This window comes from Populus alba, chromosome 9, assembly GCF_005239225.2.
Source record: "Populus alba chromosome 9, ASM523922v2, whole genome shotgun sequence".
In the NCBI taxonomy this organism is placed as follows: Eukaryota; Viridiplantae; Streptophyta; class Magnoliopsida; order Malpighiales; family Salicaceae; genus Populus; species Populus alba.
In genome coordinates, this window is record NC_133292.1 from 7,998,742 (window position 1) to 8,014,791 (window position 16,050).

The following is a 16,050-nucleotide window of genomic DNA, read 5'->3' on the forward strand; positions in this document are numbered from 1 at the left end:
TAAAAAATAATTATTGCACTTTTAAACATCCTCATTTAATTACCATTTATCTATTATTAGCAACGACATGAGCTACGCATTCAACACAAAACACCAATGTTTTTAGTGTATTTAGTAATGCAATACATGATATTTTTTATAAAATATAGAAACTTTAAAATAAAAACTTATAAAGTATTAATTTGGTATTTTTTTCAAATAAAAAAATACTTCAAAATTCTTGTTAAACCGCAAAAACAATATAACTTCAGTATCCATTTTGCAACTCCATAATTGCCTTCAGGGGCATAACCTCAATTAGGTGTTTTGGGCCTCGTTATGTCGAAAATGGGATGGTAATACATCTGCAACTTACCTATCCATCCTTGTTAGAACAAGACAAAATTATTTAACCTACGACTGAGAATTGCCCCAAGCCAAAAATAATAATTAAGTCCAAAATTGCCTTAATTTGCTTTAGTTTACTTTTTATTTGACAAGAAATGTTGGGGCTCAGGGATATGTGCTCGGAAACCCAGTTACAGATGATGAGATCGACACCGATTCAATAGTTCCATTTGTTCACCTGAAAAAGCTTATATCAGATGAACTCTATGAGGTAACTTCCCCTCTCTTTGCTCTGCTCTGCTCTTAACTCTCTAGCCGCAGCTAGCTAATTCTTATAAAAGAAAAGAAAAAAAAAAAAAAAAAACTCTTACGCCTGTTCTAGTCCTTCAAGAAAAATTGCAAGGGTGAGTGCTTGAATCCAGACCAAAGCAATGCATCATGTATGGAAGATAAACTAGCCATCAAGGAGGTGGGTAATTAATTCATAAATCAAAGCTTGATATATATATATATATATATATATATATATATATATATATATATATATTCTGCATCATGCATAAAGTTTGTCAGCATGAAAATGACCTCTCTTTTGAATTTCAGTGCATTTGAAAAGTTTGGACTGCACAAATACTGGAACCTAGTTGCAAGCTTCTTAGAGACGATGACACTGATACTCTGCTATCAAGCCACCCTAATCCTGGATCATGGTGCCGGGTAAATTGAACTCTTTCTCCATGCTTTTCTCTCTCCTGTTTTTGCTCTCTTACGCGTAAAAACCATTGCAAGCTATTCAGAGGTTGGTCGTCAACCAGCTTATTGGATTTGTAGAATTATGAGAGTATGTGTCCATCTATTTGTGGGCTAATGATAGAACTGTTCAGGATGCTCTTCGTGTTCGCAAGGTACGCTAGCTCTATAAAGTATTAGCATCCAGACTCCAAATAATTCTGCTCAAAAAACAAAAAACATTTGAAAATCATAGCCAGGGAACTAAAAAGGATCGGAAAAGATGCAGCAAGACCTCAGCCTATTCGGTAAACGTCAAAAGTACTGGTGGCTGCCATCGGAACTGAGCAAGAAAGCGAATCGAGCTCTAGTTTACAGGTAATGAATGCTTCGCCCAAATTATTTTGAAGTTTCCCATTTTGTTGCAGTCCAGACCATTGTTTCAACATGAATATCAATGGCGATCATGACATGCTTATCCCATATGTCGGTACCCCTGATAGGTTAGAATCTCTGAATTTGACGATTAAGCTTTCGTTTGATATTGTAATTTAAAAGGGGGTTAGGTAATTTTTGAAAAATTATTTTTATTTAAAATTAATATTTTTTATGTTTTTTATTATTTTAATATGTTTGTATTAAAAATAATTTTATTTTAATATATTTTAAATACAAAATACTTAAAAAAACTACCATTACAATATTTTCAAACATTTATAATTGAAATCATGATTTTGTTTATGTTCAAGTCATTAGCTTAGTATCTCTGTTTTTAAAAATTTGTTTGGAATTGGGATAAAGGTAGTGGTTTAAAATGTTTTTTTATTTAAAAATAATTTTTTTTTATATTTTTGTAATATCAACATATTAAAATAATCTGAATATATATAAAAAATATATTTTAAATAAAAAAATTTAAAATATTTAAAATCATGATTTATACCGCCTTCGAAACACACCTTTAATTCTCCTTTTCACATTTCGAGTTCTATTTTATTTCAAATTCACCAGATGCTAACCCCCCCCCCCCCCCATCTTCAGGCTGTCCGCGTAAATTATGAATATTTTGAACTCTTAACTCGTGATATTAAAAAGTTAATTTAAGATTTAACTAATTAAATTACATTTGAGGAGTTCAATTAGTGATTTTTTTTTATTTAAAGACGAGAGATCATTCTCCAACCTTGTCCAAAATACCAATCCATTAAAAAAACAATGATAATACTCCAACAGAGAAAAAAAGATGATGTAAAATTCGTTGACCAATTAATTATTAATAATAAGGTGACATTAAATTAAGGAGGGATACTCCCCTCCCCAAACCATCCATCTTGTCTCACACATTAAACTCAAAGTATAACACCCCCACCCCACTTCCACCCACCAGTTCACCACAACCATGACATCTCGCCCACAAACACCACCACACCAGGACCCGATGGCCCGTCCCGCGCCAGCCACAACCTCTCTCACCGTCCCTGTCCCATCCTCTCGCAAAAAAGGAACAGGGGTCCGACCCTGGCTCTTATTGGACTCAACAGGCCAGGCCCAGGTAGAGGAAGCTGGTAAGCACGCCATCATGCGCCGAACTGGCCTTCCTGCTCGCGACCTTCGGATCCTTGACCCGTTACTTTCTTACCCATCTACTGTTTTGGGTCGAGAGAGAGCGATTGTTATTAATTTGGAGCATATTAAGGCGATTATTACAGCACAAGAGGTTTTGTTGTTGAATTCTAGAGACCCTTCTGTCACTCCATTTGTTGAAGAGTTGCAGAGGAGGTTGATTTTTCATTATCACGCTACTAAAGCTCAGGTTTTACTGTGTGTTCTTTTTTTGTTTCATTGATTGTTTTGATTTGGTCTAGAGTGATTGACTTTTTGTGTTTGTTTAATGTGGGATTTCTTATGAGAGTTTGTGTTGCTGCTAGTTTCATTGGATTTCAAACAAGAGCATACAAGGAATGCCATTCTAATTTGCTTGTGTTTATTAAGTTGATGTGCAAATTTGCAGGGATTTTCCCCTCTTAATTAGGAAATAATGAGGGCATTTAGAATGGTCACACTTAAAGTTGGATTGGAAATGTCGGCATAGCTGAATAAAACTGACATTGCAAGTAAGATTTGTAATTGTTAATTGAATTTGAAAGATGGGTTAATATTGAGTGGTGAGTGAGAATGAGGCATTAACTGGAGAGTCTTATTCTGAAGTTATTTTGACTTCTGCATGAAATACATTGGAAGTGATGTGTCGATTAACTGTTTGTTTTTCAATTAAATTCCTTGCAAAACAATTTGGAACAGGTCTAGTATTTACAAGTAAAAATTTAGTTGGTAAATTTCTTTTTGCCAATCAAAGATCTAAAATCTAAGCATGATTCGATAGCAAATAAGATTTTTGAAGCTTCAATTCAAGAGATATATTTGATTTGTTTCTTTCTTACTATTATTAAAATCATATGTTCCTATGGTTCTCTATTGTTTACTTTCTTTTGAATATATTTTGAACTGTCATATTCTTTCTTTTTCATAAATTTTTTCGGTTTTGTTTAGGAGGGAAATGGTGATCATTCTAAGGCAACTCCTTGTCGTGTGGAAGAGCCTGATTTCAAGGGTTCAATTCCTGAAAAAAGTCCAGTAGGCTTTTCACATTTTGAGGATTGCAATGAGGGAATTAAGGCAGAAGGGAAACAGGGTCTCGAGAATCGAGATGGATCAAAGGTTCTTCCATTTGAGTTTGTTGCATTGGAAGCATGCCTTGAGGCTGCGTGCAGTTGCTTAGAAAGTGAAGTGAGCATACGCAACTACTTTTTGGATAGGTTTTCTTACAAAATGAATCTAATAACCTTAATCTCAAGGCTGATAACTTTCTGGCAGCATTAAAATCCCTGCTCTAATTATTTCCTTCCCCCTTTCCATTTCTTATGCAGGCAAAAACACTGGAGCAAGAGGCGCATCCAGCGTTGGATAAGCTGACTTCAAAGATCAGTACTCTCAATTTAGAACGTGTCCGCCAGATTAAAAGTCGTTTGGTTGCAATAACTGGCCGAGTTCAAAAGGTTTGATGATGCTTAAGTTTTTTGTCAGTACCTTTATTTTATTATAGCATGGGGTAATAGGCTGATATGAATTGCTACCTGGTTTGCAAGTTTAAGAAGTTTTAAAAGTTCTGTGCTCCAAAAGATTTACATAAAGCTCTCTTATGTTACTGTAATTGACCAGGCATGTAATGTCCAGGTTAGGGATGAATTAGAACACTTGCTGGATGATGATGAAGACATGGTGGAGTTGTATCTGACAGAAAAGCTGGTTCAGCAACAGCTTGAAGATTCTTCAACTTCCTCTTTAAATGAGGGAAATGACATGGATGATGATGAGCTTCAAGCAGACTCAGATGACAGGTGCCTAATAATTTAATCACTCATCCTAAACGTTCTCAATTTTTTCCCTCTTGTTTGCTAAGCTATCTTTTTGTTGAAAAATTCTCATTATTTTGCATCAGCATCCCTGCTGAGGTGTCATTGGGAGCCCTTGCTAGCCACAAGGATGATATTAACAACATTGATAATGAACATGATCATCTGTTTACTGCACCTAATGGACTTGGCAGATACAGCCATACCCATACTAGTACAACTCGAAGTGCTATAAGCAAGCATCTCAATGTAGAGGAGCTAGAAATGCTCCTGGAGGCGTACTTTGTACAAATTGATGGCACATTGAACAACTTATCCACGGTATGCAACTTAATTTTTCCACTTGGTTCTTCTGCACAGTCCATTGGCACCATCTGTTCTTATCTTTCTGATTTTTGTTGTGGACAAGGTCCACACTCCATATGACGTGCTCCCATATCCAGATGTTTACGAGCGCAAATTATTATGTTGAGTCCTCCTAGTTGAAATTTTAATGGTGTAACTGCAATGTATTCTTTTGCAAACAAGCATAGAGCACCGCAAATACCTTTGATGCTTCCAGTACATGAAGCTCTTTACTCATTTGCTGTCATTGTAACTTGTTAGTGCTCACTGTGCCAATCTGTGTCTAGGTCTCCCATCCAATGAAACACAAAAGCAAATGATGCTACTAGATGTGATGCTACAAGTTTAGCTATTTCCCAGAGTTTTGAAACTGAACCGGTAGGGCCCACACTGTAGAGAGGACTCATTAAATGTAGAACTATCTTCAGTTGTTAGATATAGCATAGGAGAAGTGAAGTGTTTACCTGACTTAGGGCACAAGAGTAAATGGAACAAAGATTGTTAAGAGATCTTGAGGCTGATGGCTTGAATGCTCTTAGCTTTTTTCTATCAGCAGCTTGCCTTAGCAAGAATCCATATCTCAGAATGACCAGAGAAGAATTTGATGAGTGCAAGATATGCATACAACCACATAAACCTTCTTGATGAAGGTTGATGCAGGATCTTAACGAACTAGATTTCCTAGATGTCCAGTAAATTGAAAGATTCTTATGAAGTCTGTCCTTATGGGTCTTGAGTATGAGTTGCCAGTTTAGGTTTGCTATACCACTCTCAGTATAAATTCGTATGATGCCACTCTCAAGAGTGAATTGAACAGTGTATTTTGCTGAGGGGTATTGTGCATGACCTTCATTAAGGTATAACAGCTGGGTTGAGATTAAGTTACGTTCCATGAAACCAGCTCTAATGCCATGATAAAATAACTAAGATCAAACACAAAAGGAAGCTAGAATTCTCAATGATCTGTTTATCATGAATGCATCTGTTTATTATGAATGCTTGGAGTTAACCTAAATACAAAGAAATTATATATAGGTTAAACTGAAAAATACTATTCTACCATTAATAAATAAGATTAAATAAATATTATTTAACAGCTTGGACATGTCAAACAGCCCTAACTTTGATTTGAAAAGTCAGGGCCAATGACAGAGTAGAGTATGAGCATTCTATTTGTGTTGCTTGCCTGTGATGTTTCCATAACGATGCAATGTTGCACATGACTGAACCATAAAAAATACTTAACATCCTTTCCCATTATATGTCATTAGCGAAAGTATGCTAGAAACTTGTGATACTGAACTTTGTATCGTTTCTAAGGTTATAATTAATTTTCTCTGTGGCTGCTATTTAACCTTTTCTTTTCCATGTCATTTGATGGTCATGAAGCTGAGGGAGTACGTTGATGACACAGAGGACTACATCAACATTATGCTGGATGACAAACAGAATCATCTCCTGCAAATGGGGGTTATGTTGACAACAGCAACCTTAGTGGTGAGCTGCTTTGTCGTCGTCGTCGGTATCTTAGGCATGAATATCAAAATCGAGCTGTTCAAAGAAGTACAAACAGGAATGCCAAAGTTTCTATGGACTGTTGCTGGTGGCACTAGTGGGGTCGTATTTTTGTATGTGATTGCCATTGCCTGGTGCAAGCACAAGCGGCTGTTAGACAACTGACCTGCTATGTATTTTACTGTATTATAAGCAAAACTACAAGCGGCTGTTGTATAATACGTAGTTATTTACTCTGAATACGTTAATGTACTGTTTTTACCAGGCAGTTGTCAAACCACTTTGCTTGTCAAGGGTGGCCTAGCTCTTCATGGAAATTTAAAGGTTGAATGATACGACATGTCACTTCTCTATGCAATGCTCGTGCCTTTTTCCATCTCCATCTTTCCTCCAGGAAAAAAGTATGCACGACTGTCTTCGCACAATATCACTTTCCGGAGGTTTCCGAGCTGCTCCTCCTCCCTAAGCGGTTGTAAAGTATTTCCCTCCCCAAGGCTAATAACCCTTCATTGTCACCATGTCACTGGTTTGTGGGTTTCTCTTGATCGACACTTTTTGTAGCTCCTCTGTGGCGCCGTTTGGTGGTTTTGATGACTGCATGAGGTGTTCCAACGTTTAAAATTAAAAGGCAATTAAAAAAGAAAAATTACTTTTATTTTTTTGAAAAAAATTACTTTGTTTTTAATTTTTTAAAAATTATAGTTTATAAATCAATAAAAAAAAATAAAATTATTTATAAGATTGTTATTATACTTCAATTAATGATGTAAAACTATAAAATTGTTATATGGTGGAAAATTACCTTTTTATTATTTTTAGAGTTCAAATTACAAAGCTGCCATAATTATATAAGATTGCCTTTTGTTTAGGATTTTTATCATATATGTGGTAGACATTCTGCAACTAGATTCTCTCTTCAGACATGAGCCCTCTGCTTCCCTGCGATCTTCCCATTCTTGCATGTACTTGTGTTCTTAGAATCCTGCTTCAGGCCTTGTAATAATAGACTCTCTCAGGTGGAACAATTAAGCTCAATGCCTCTTAAATAGTAAGGATGAATTGTACTAGAACTTGCTGCGTAGTGTAAAATCAGCTCTACGTTCCAAATTGCAATCTTTTTCATGTCAGATGAGGTATTACTTTTTCAAAGCTGGGTTGTGGCGAGGCTTCCTAGAGATGGTGAGAAGGAAAATAAAAAAAAAAGACTTTTCTTGTTGGATTCTCAGAGTCATTCATGTAACTGACAAATGATTTGTAATTTTTTAGGTATCATGTCCCTCGATCATGGTTGAAGCCAACAGGGAACTTGCTGGTTGTGTTTGATGAATTATCAGAGTTGTAAGAAAAGTAGATGGCAGGGTGGAGATCCTCTCCAAAATGATTAAGAAGCTTCATCATTTCAAGGCTGAAAACTTCTCTCAAATTATTTTGATTTAAAATGTAAACAATAATTTTTTAGAAAATAAAAAAAACTCTTAGCTATGGAAAGGAAGGTAAGTTTTACAACAAGAAAACCCCGACATGTTATTTCTCTAGAGAAGGATTGACATGTCGGCTATTAGAAAGAAAGGACTGATTCGCACGTGCCAACACCTTGCGTGTGTTTTTTTTTACAACTTTTGAATGCGATAATTCTGTATATTATGATGATAGAAAACAAAGTATTTGGACTGGAGTTGGAAGAAGATAAGACCCGTGAAACCTCATCATCTACAAGCTCCACCAAAAAGAAAGAAACGGAGAAGCAAAAACTGGTGGCTGCAGCGCTACAGCTGCTACAGAGAGAGCGGCTGTGTTCGGGTGTTTATCGAATGGTTTTCAACAGATGACTTCAATATCCCAGAGCGTGTTGATGGCACTGACAGTTACAGTCAACAAGTTTGCTTCATCAAATGTTCATGCAGTGAGTAAAAAAGAAGGTAAGAGACCACCCAGAGCAGCAACAAGGGCAGCTGATATTGGAAGAAGAGGAGTCCTCTTATCTACCATGGTTGATGTGTTTTCAGTCAATGACTCAAGCACTGATCTTCTTAGAAGTACTAAATACCCATCACTGGCTTCTTGTTTTTTATTCCCCTTCTTTTTTGTGCTTCTATGGAGCCCTAGCTGACTGAACCATTAATGTTTGGATGACAGGATATTTGAAGAAATCAGAGGAAAACAAGGCCAGAAACGACAAGGAGGTATAGCATTAGTTGCCACGGTACTTCCTCCTACTGCTAAATTCTCCTCTCTTTTTTATGGGTGGTTCTTGTCGAATTGAATTTCAATGACTTGTTTTTCAAGAAATGAATGGAGGGAACGGTATTCTTGATTGGCCATATATATATATATATATATATATATATATATATATATATATATATATATATATTATATATATATATATATATATATATATTCTCTGCTGCTGTCAACAACTATATATAAAATCATAATCAAGATTTTTCTTGTATGTGAAACTCATTCGCGTTTTGCATTCTCCTTTTCTTTTCCTTTCTTTTTTGGTGAAGAAATGCACTAAATCGATTTTATACTGTTCTGTTGATACGCAATTATTATTGTGTTTTATGTGTTTGGTATTGTAATGTAGAATATTTTTAAAATTAATAAATAAAAATCATTAAAAATACTAAAGAAATATATTAATTTAATATTTTCAAGTTTAATACACCCAAACGGTATTAAACTGATGATGTGCGAGATGTGGCTATAGTATACTCAATTTTATTTTATTTTTTATTTGAAGACCCGCTAGTTCGTAGATTCCATAATAAAAAGAAATACCCTTTCAATTTGCTGAAATTCCAGCCTCGAGTTTTAAGATTTGAATCTGAATTATTCGTATTGGAAAACCACGATATGAAATCTTCGTGTGTCAAATGCATGGATCTAGTGGATTTTTCACGTTTATTTCAGCAAAAATCACATGTGGTGGCTCAAGTATTAAAATCAAATCTTTTAGTTGATTTTTCTCCAACTCGAATCCTATGCTGAGGTTTATCAATACCAGTGATCAAATCCCTTTTTCCCACTTTATTGTGTGCCCGTAGAAACCCATGGAAATCATATAGAGGATTATAAACTGAATGAAGGGGCTCAATTATTTGTAAATCGGATGTAGGCGATTCAAGTGACCAAAACTTCGAGTGATCAATTTGAAAAAGATACAGAGCTCGAGGGACTGCGCATGTTTTTATCCAATTATCCTTTGGGTCCAGAACGACTGGGAGAGTTTTTTATACTCTCAGCACAAGAAATGTAATGGCCTTTTTGAAAGAACACAGTAAGATGGGCTCGTGAATGGACTGACTAGTTCCTCTCTTTTTAATGGCCCAATTCGCACTCTGCCGAACCCAGCCCTTTCTTCTTCTTCTTCTTCTTATTATTATTATTATTATGTCCATAAACATGGTGCCAATTGGGATTTGATATAAAATACTCAATAATGAACATGGCCTCCATCAACTATGAAGAAAGGGAGAGAGTGCTGGTATGATGGGTCGATCTTTTATTTTAGAAATCTTAGATCAATCATGCATGGTTTCTGATTCGTAACACATGCAGCTAGCTAGAGGGGTGGCGGCAATGAGAAGGAACAAGAGGAGACCATTGTCACGAGAAATGGGAACACTAGCTTGTAGTTAAAACGGAAATGGAGACGGTAATAGAAATTAGCTACATGTATATATATAAAACGACAAAGCCACCCCGTTTCCCCGCTGTATGTTACGGGGGATTGAAGGTTTTGTTTTGGTAGTGGTTGGAAGGGCAACGGATGTTCTTCCCATGCTCACTTAGATCCTTATCCAAAATGATGGACAGCACTGTCCACTCCTAGTTAATTATGTTATTATCTAGTATATATGCATTCAATATTAATCTTGTTTAGCTGATCTTTAGCTTCTCTTTCCTCTTTGTTTAGGGTTTTGTATTATTTTTATTTTTATTTTACTACATAGAAGACTCCCATTACAGAACCTAGCTAAGATCGATGGTTATACATGTGGGAAATGAACACGTGTGTCAAAATTAAGAACTGACTGGGTATAGTTGAATGAATAAAGAAACGCAAGGGGACATATAATTGTTCATGACATCAAGTCCAATGACAGCTGCAAAGCAGACAGGGTGAAGGAGAGAGCAAAATTTGCCATAAAACATGAACACTTTTTTCTTTTTTATAAATTGCTTTTAAAATAAGATCCTTACAAATGAGATAAAAAGCACACAATAAACAAAATGAGGCATGTTCCATCGGGTCAGGAAGATCTGAGGCAGGATCTCCAGGGCTTCAAAAAGGGTCACGGAGATGCATATGAAATATTCCAACATCAACTTCGACATTTCCTCTGTCATCTCCGAACTTATCTGACTACCCATCACCCCATACTCCTTCCATCATCCTTTCATGTCCACATTAAACCAAGATTTTGTGTTGGTCTGAAAACTAGCCAGAAGCACTGCTATGATGAATGGAGCCTTGTCTGAACACTTAGGGGACATAGTCGAGGCTTTGTCCTTTCTTCTGCTCAAGTTTTTTCTCTGGTCGATTTGGAGGAATCCCACCTAAACAAATCTGATTATTTGATCTGTATTTGGATCATATCTAGATAGCAGCCACCAAAGTTAGGCTGTGGTACTTTCTTGTACTGTTTGTTGAAACAGAGTATAGGTATGCTAAAATATTATAAAAACAATCTGGGTGTCTCAATTATAGAATTATTTCGTGTAGTAGATGATTAATTACATGTGAATGATTCAGTCAATGATCCTCTTTTGTTTCCTCTCTCTATGATATCGTTCTAGGTTTCTTCATTCTTGCTTCCTTCTTGGCGTGTAAGGACCTCAATTCTTGAATTTATTGGGAGTAGTTGGAGAATTTGAGACTTTATGTATGTGTGTTCTTCATAAAACTCATTTTCCATGAATTGAGTGCTACAGATATGGGGAGCGTGCATGATAGGGAAGACGAAAGGGGAATTAAAATTGACCGCTAATTGTCATCATTAATTAAGTCCGACAAGCATGAAACACGAATTGAATTTGGAACCAACCAGCAAGGATGACCAAAATAAAATACTACTCCTAAACATCAAAACCGAGAGGAAGAGGTGAGAGATCCTTTATCTTTAAATAAAAAGCATCCATTTCTAATTAAAGTTTTTACACCTTTCAGCAAGTTTATTTATCATAAACTAAATTTCAAAGGCAGGAAAAATTACAAAATACTCTAGCACTGCTATGTATGTGATTGATTACCCAATTCCTTGGTGCAAAGGGATTTTTGTTCGGAGCATATTCATTTATTTGCATATTGTATGACGACATGGTAGTTTTATGAGATATCAAGTGTTGATTTGCAACGGAGTATGGGGCTCCATCAAAAACAAGGACTGAGCATAAATTCTTCACACAGATGCTGCCTAAAAGGCACAGCACATTTTGTACCCACCATAAATAAATTTTGAAAACAAGAAATTTATTTCCAACTTTTGCTCTCAGGTTGTTTCCCATTGCATTGACAGGAAAAAGAAAAGAAGAAAATTGTAAGGAACAAGATCTTTTGAGATCCATTTCTTTTTTACTTTGGCAGCTTTTTTTTGTTTTTTGTTGGTTACATTTGGCCGCCCTCTAATTTCCATCATCTCTTCTAGAGAAGCTTCAAAGGTAATAACTACAGTGACCGGAAGTAATGCACAATCACCGTATATTATTCTTCCCTTCAAGCCACCAGAAATAAATCGAAACATTCATCATTGATCAAACTTTCGAGTTTCGACTTTTGAAAAGAAAGGGAAAAGAAAATTACATTTATGGCTTAAACATTGTACGATGTTCTAACTGCCATGTCTTGGTAGAACTAAATATTATGAAACATACTCATCTGATTATTTTGAAGTTGGTTTCCAGATAGAGAAGGGTGTGTGTAACCAAAGTGGTCTTGATTTTGCAGATCTTCCCTGCAAGAATATTGAGCATGCTTGAGATATCGCCATCAGATGATATTTTGATGTTAAAAAGGCAGACAGAACCTTGGATTAATGAATTAGGCCAAGTACCTGAAAATGAGTAGCTGAAAAACCCTGTGAATAATCCAATACACTCTCCATCGAAGCTTGGTTGTTGGAGAGAGCAGAATTATTCTGCTATATATTGTAAAAAAATAAACAAGAAAGCAAGGTTAATATCAAGAATAATGAAGGTATGATACAAAGCGTGAGAATTCTCTAATTGGCATTCTATATGTAGAAAATATTGCTATAAGGCTGTATGTTTATGAACAAACCATGGAGAAGTTGAAAGCTGGAGAGCTAGCAGTATCGTCAAGAAAAGAAGGCATTTGTTGATCCTGCTTGTGACGTCTATGTTCTTTCTTTTTTTGGCCATAATTGGCACCATTATTCAGCAACGTAGTATCCTTGGGTGATGGATAAAAGAAGCCATTACCGTGGTTGAAGTGACTTTCATCTTCATGGAAATGTGGAGGACCAGAAGATGCATCGGAGACCATAGACAAGTCCTCCTCCTCCTCCCCCTCATCTTCTTCTTCGCAGTCTTCTTTAGTGTTTTTCCCTTTTCTACAAAAACCGGTACTCTTTGCATCAACAAAGCCAGTGCTATTATCACTATGTTTAGGATTTGGGTGGGGAAGAAAAGATTGTTCCAAGTATAGAGTCCAACCAGACTCACAGTCATCACTGCATTCTGAGGCTAAGCAATTACTCATTTTCCGCTTGGCTAGAGATCGAGTAGCTAGTTTTCGTTGTTTAGAACAAGTCTCAAAGAAACAATCACTACAAGAGATGAGAAATTTTGTGGTATGAGGCTGCCTTTTTATGAAGGAGGAGAGCTAGCTAGCTAGATAGTTGAACCTAGCCAAGGGCAATATTACTAACAAACACAGTGGGGCTGTGTATGTCTATTTTTGGAGCTCAGCTAGGGATAGAAACTTGGAAGTGTGGAGAGGGTGTGGAAAAAACAAAGAGAATCAGGTTCAAATCCTAGCTTGTTTTTGTCCTCACTCTCCGCTTTCAGGCTCTCTATGTGAATGGATCAAGATTGCCAGTTGGGAGTGTAGTAGTGGGTGCATGTAATAAGAGAGAGAGAGAGAGAAGGGAAAGGCACAACCTCTTCACATGCTGGACAGCGAGGCACTGCGTCCTCGCTTAACAAAACCAGGTACACGTCCATTTTCCCTTCCACATTATATGGACACCTATCCCTTCTCTCTCTCCCTCTCTCTCTCTCTCTCCTGCCGCCATGCTTCTTCCTTCTTCTTTTTATTTTTTCTTTTCTTTTGGCTAGCTCTTTCTGATTTTATTACCATGTTTTTGCTGTGATCTCTTTTGAACCTTGAGTGACGTGGTCCTGAAGGGAATGATTTTGTTCAAATAATTAAATCTTCGGGTATAAATGTAGCTGCTAGCTATTGATTTACCATGAAAAGGGAAATGATACACATTATTGTCTGTACCCTTTTTTTATTTGAACACGTGTCATGTTTGGTCAGTTCAGTAAGAAAATAAAGGTGCGTTTTTTCGGAACAAAAGAAGAGGTAAAAGCCAGCCCGTCTCCTTGGGCTATGGAACCACTTGTGTGGTGGTGGTGATAATGAAGAAACACAGCCTCCACGGCAGGCTCCTCCGTAGAGTTCTTGCTGCCCTCAGAGGCTCATACACCCACGCAAATGTGAGGCATGGCTGCCCGAGTGGAGGCTGAAGATTGGAGAAGCTTTCCTCGGGGCAAGGTCTGCAGGGAGTGCGATGCTACTAATGCAGTTGACTAGGTTTTTATGAATCTCCACATGCTGTCACATTTTAGCCTCTCTACTTTTCAAATACTATATAGTCCATTCGTTTTGCAGTCTCCTAGCTCTATTATCCATTGAAGAAATCACACATGCATGTGGGCACGTGTGCATATACATTTGCATCAATTTGCATATGCGATAGCTTCTAAATATTCACACACATGTATGCACGTGCACACGCACTTCAACCCGAGCCTCTCTGGTAAATTCCCATTTACTATTCTCACTGTGTGCTCATTCCAAAGTTAACTTCTTCACCCTTTCTTCTTAAATTAATACCATTAAATAATATTTACCTCAAATACTTATGTGAAAGGGAGATATATATTGAGCCCGAAAGTAGCTAGCTAGCATTTTCGTAACATATATTATATGTGTAGGGTTCTAAATATTATACCTACCACATGATGAATTCTTCATGGATATTCATCTTAATCATGGTCAATCTCTCCACATGATCACACTAATTAGGTGTTGATATATATATTTTTTTTGCTTTGTCTGAGCTTTTAAATGGTAGAATTCTGGGAATGCTAGCAAAACACTTCTCAGAATTTAATCGAAAGACCACACACACATGCTCCATGTAATTAGTCAAGCATGATGAATTATATCTATACACATTATTTAATATATCGATTTTATTTTTTTCCGAGATATATCTATGAATAATTTATGTTAGAGATGAATATAAACCCTAACATGTATAATAATTTCTACATTTTATAAAATATGAATCCATTGTATGTACATTTTAAAGATGATAGCTTTTATCTTTAAATCTATTGGAAAACAACAGAGCTAGCTGACAAAATTATCAGTGTTAGAGTACTCTACTATATCTGTTATTGTTGCTTTTACTGACCAAGTCTTATATTGTGTCTCCTCTACAAAGACTTCTATTGTGTCTTGTACTTGGATAAATAGAAACGTCGATTTATTTTGGACATATATTTAGTTCGTGCAATAAAAGGGTATTTTTATAATTACGGTAGGAACCCAAGATTTCATCAAAAGCTTATCTCTGTAGAAAAATTACACGTGATCATAAATGAGTGCACGGGCGCGCTAGCTAGCTAGTTCTTAATTAATCATAATAAAAATGTGATTGCATCATAACCATATGGTATCCTTGATAATCTTGATGGAGCACTGAGATTTCTTTATGTCGGTGTAAGGTTCAAAAGATTGGAGAAAGGCCGCCACCAGGTCAAAGATCGATCCACACAGCAAGTGACATGGCCAAAGATGGTAAGATTTGAAACTTTTTTGAATCCCATGTGAGTTTTCTTCTTGGATCACTGGCCATCGTTAATATAACTCTATGCAAACAGATCTCTTAGGGATACTTCAAGTGCTGTTGCCATCATGGCCATCGAATTGAGAGTACTGTAAGATCAGACCGTTGAGGATATATAAGAGATGCATCATGAGGAGTTCTCTTATTTGTAACCTTAAGGGGTAAAGAAACTACTGTAAGCAAGTTAACTACCATTTACAAGTTTCTCCAAATAATAATAATAAAAAGAAGAAGATGCATGTTAAGTTAGGATTAACTAGGGCTGATTCTGACGATGTGGCATGCTCCCATGTTCTAGTTTACAACAGAGGAAAAAACAACATTGAATTACATAAAACAAAAGAAGCACTGCTACATAAATAGAAGGAGTAAAAAAAGAAGATCACGAATAGACAAACAAAATGTTGAAAATGATTACAGTCATGCCACTCTCTTTATATTACTGAGGTCTAAAATCCGCTAAAAGAAGAAGAAGAAGAAAGAAAACATATGGACTCCGCTAAGATTTAATTCCATTTTTGTGAAAAAAAATTATTCTCCTTTCTTCTTTTTTTAATTTTTTTATAATGGTCGAGGGTATTGTTGATTTGTGAAGGCCCTCCTCCCAT

General features: G+C 36.3%; 3 protein-coding genes across 6 annotated transcripts; 2 read left to right on the forward strand and 1 right to left on the reverse strand.

Moving 5' to 3' along the window:
* Positions 1-2,367: 2,367 nt before the first annotated feature.
* Positions 2,368-6,687, forward strand: LOC118059083 (magnesium transporter MRS2-3). The gene is made up of 6 exons (XM_035071899.2): positions 2,368-2,869; positions 3,607-3,843; positions 3,984-4,112; positions 4,291-4,454; positions 4,556-4,790; positions 6,204-6,687. The coding sequence occupies exons 1-6, from the start codon at positions 2,456-2,458 to the stop codon at positions 6,492-6,494; spliced, it is 1,470 nt and encodes a 489-aa protein (XP_034927790.1). The 5' UTR covers positions 2,368-2,455; the 3' UTR covers positions 6,495-6,687.
* A 1,296-nt stretch (positions 6,688-7,983) lies between these two features.
* LOC140955950 (uncharacterized) lies at positions 7,984-15,597 on the forward strand. 3 transcript variants are annotated; one of them, XM_073411373.1, is made up of 4 exons: positions 7,984-8,365; positions 8,466-8,512; positions 15,321-15,393; positions 15,477-15,597. In XM_073411373.1, the coding sequence occupies exons 1-4, from the start codon at positions 8,155-8,157 to the stop codon at positions 15,524-15,526; spliced, it is 381 nt and encodes a 126-aa protein (XP_073267474.1). In that variant the 5' UTR covers positions 7,984-8,154; the 3' UTR covers positions 15,527-15,597. The 3 variants fall into 3 exon arrangements, with proteins under 3 accessions (XP_073267474.1, XP_073267476.1, XP_073267475.1); XM_073411375.1 differs by lacking the exons at positions 15,321-15,393; positions 15,477-15,597 and adding exons at positions 11,835-11,878; positions 12,286-12,546 and having other exon boundaries at positions 7,985-8,365; XM_073411374.1 differs by lacking the exons at positions 15,321-15,393; positions 15,477-15,597 and adding an exon at positions 12,286-12,546 and having other exon boundaries at positions 7,985-8,365.
* LOC118059084 (protein SOB FIVE-LIKE 5) lies at positions 11,648-13,059 on the reverse strand. Of its 2 annotated transcripts, none has more exons than XM_035071901.2 (3): positions 12,619-13,059; positions 12,392-12,475; positions 11,648-12,292 (listed from the first exon to the last, which is right to left on the reverse strand). In XM_035071901.2, the coding sequence occupies exons 1-3, from the start codon at positions 13,057-13,059 to the stop codon at positions 12,221-12,223; spliced, it is 597 nt and encodes a 198-aa protein (XP_034927792.1). In that variant the 3' UTR covers positions 11,648-12,220. The 2 variants fall into 2 exon arrangements, with proteins under 2 accessions (XP_034927792.1, XP_034927791.1); XM_035071900.2 differs by having other exon boundaries at positions 11,857-12,292; positions 12,392-12,478.
* Positions 15,598-16,050: the final 453 nt, after the last annotated feature.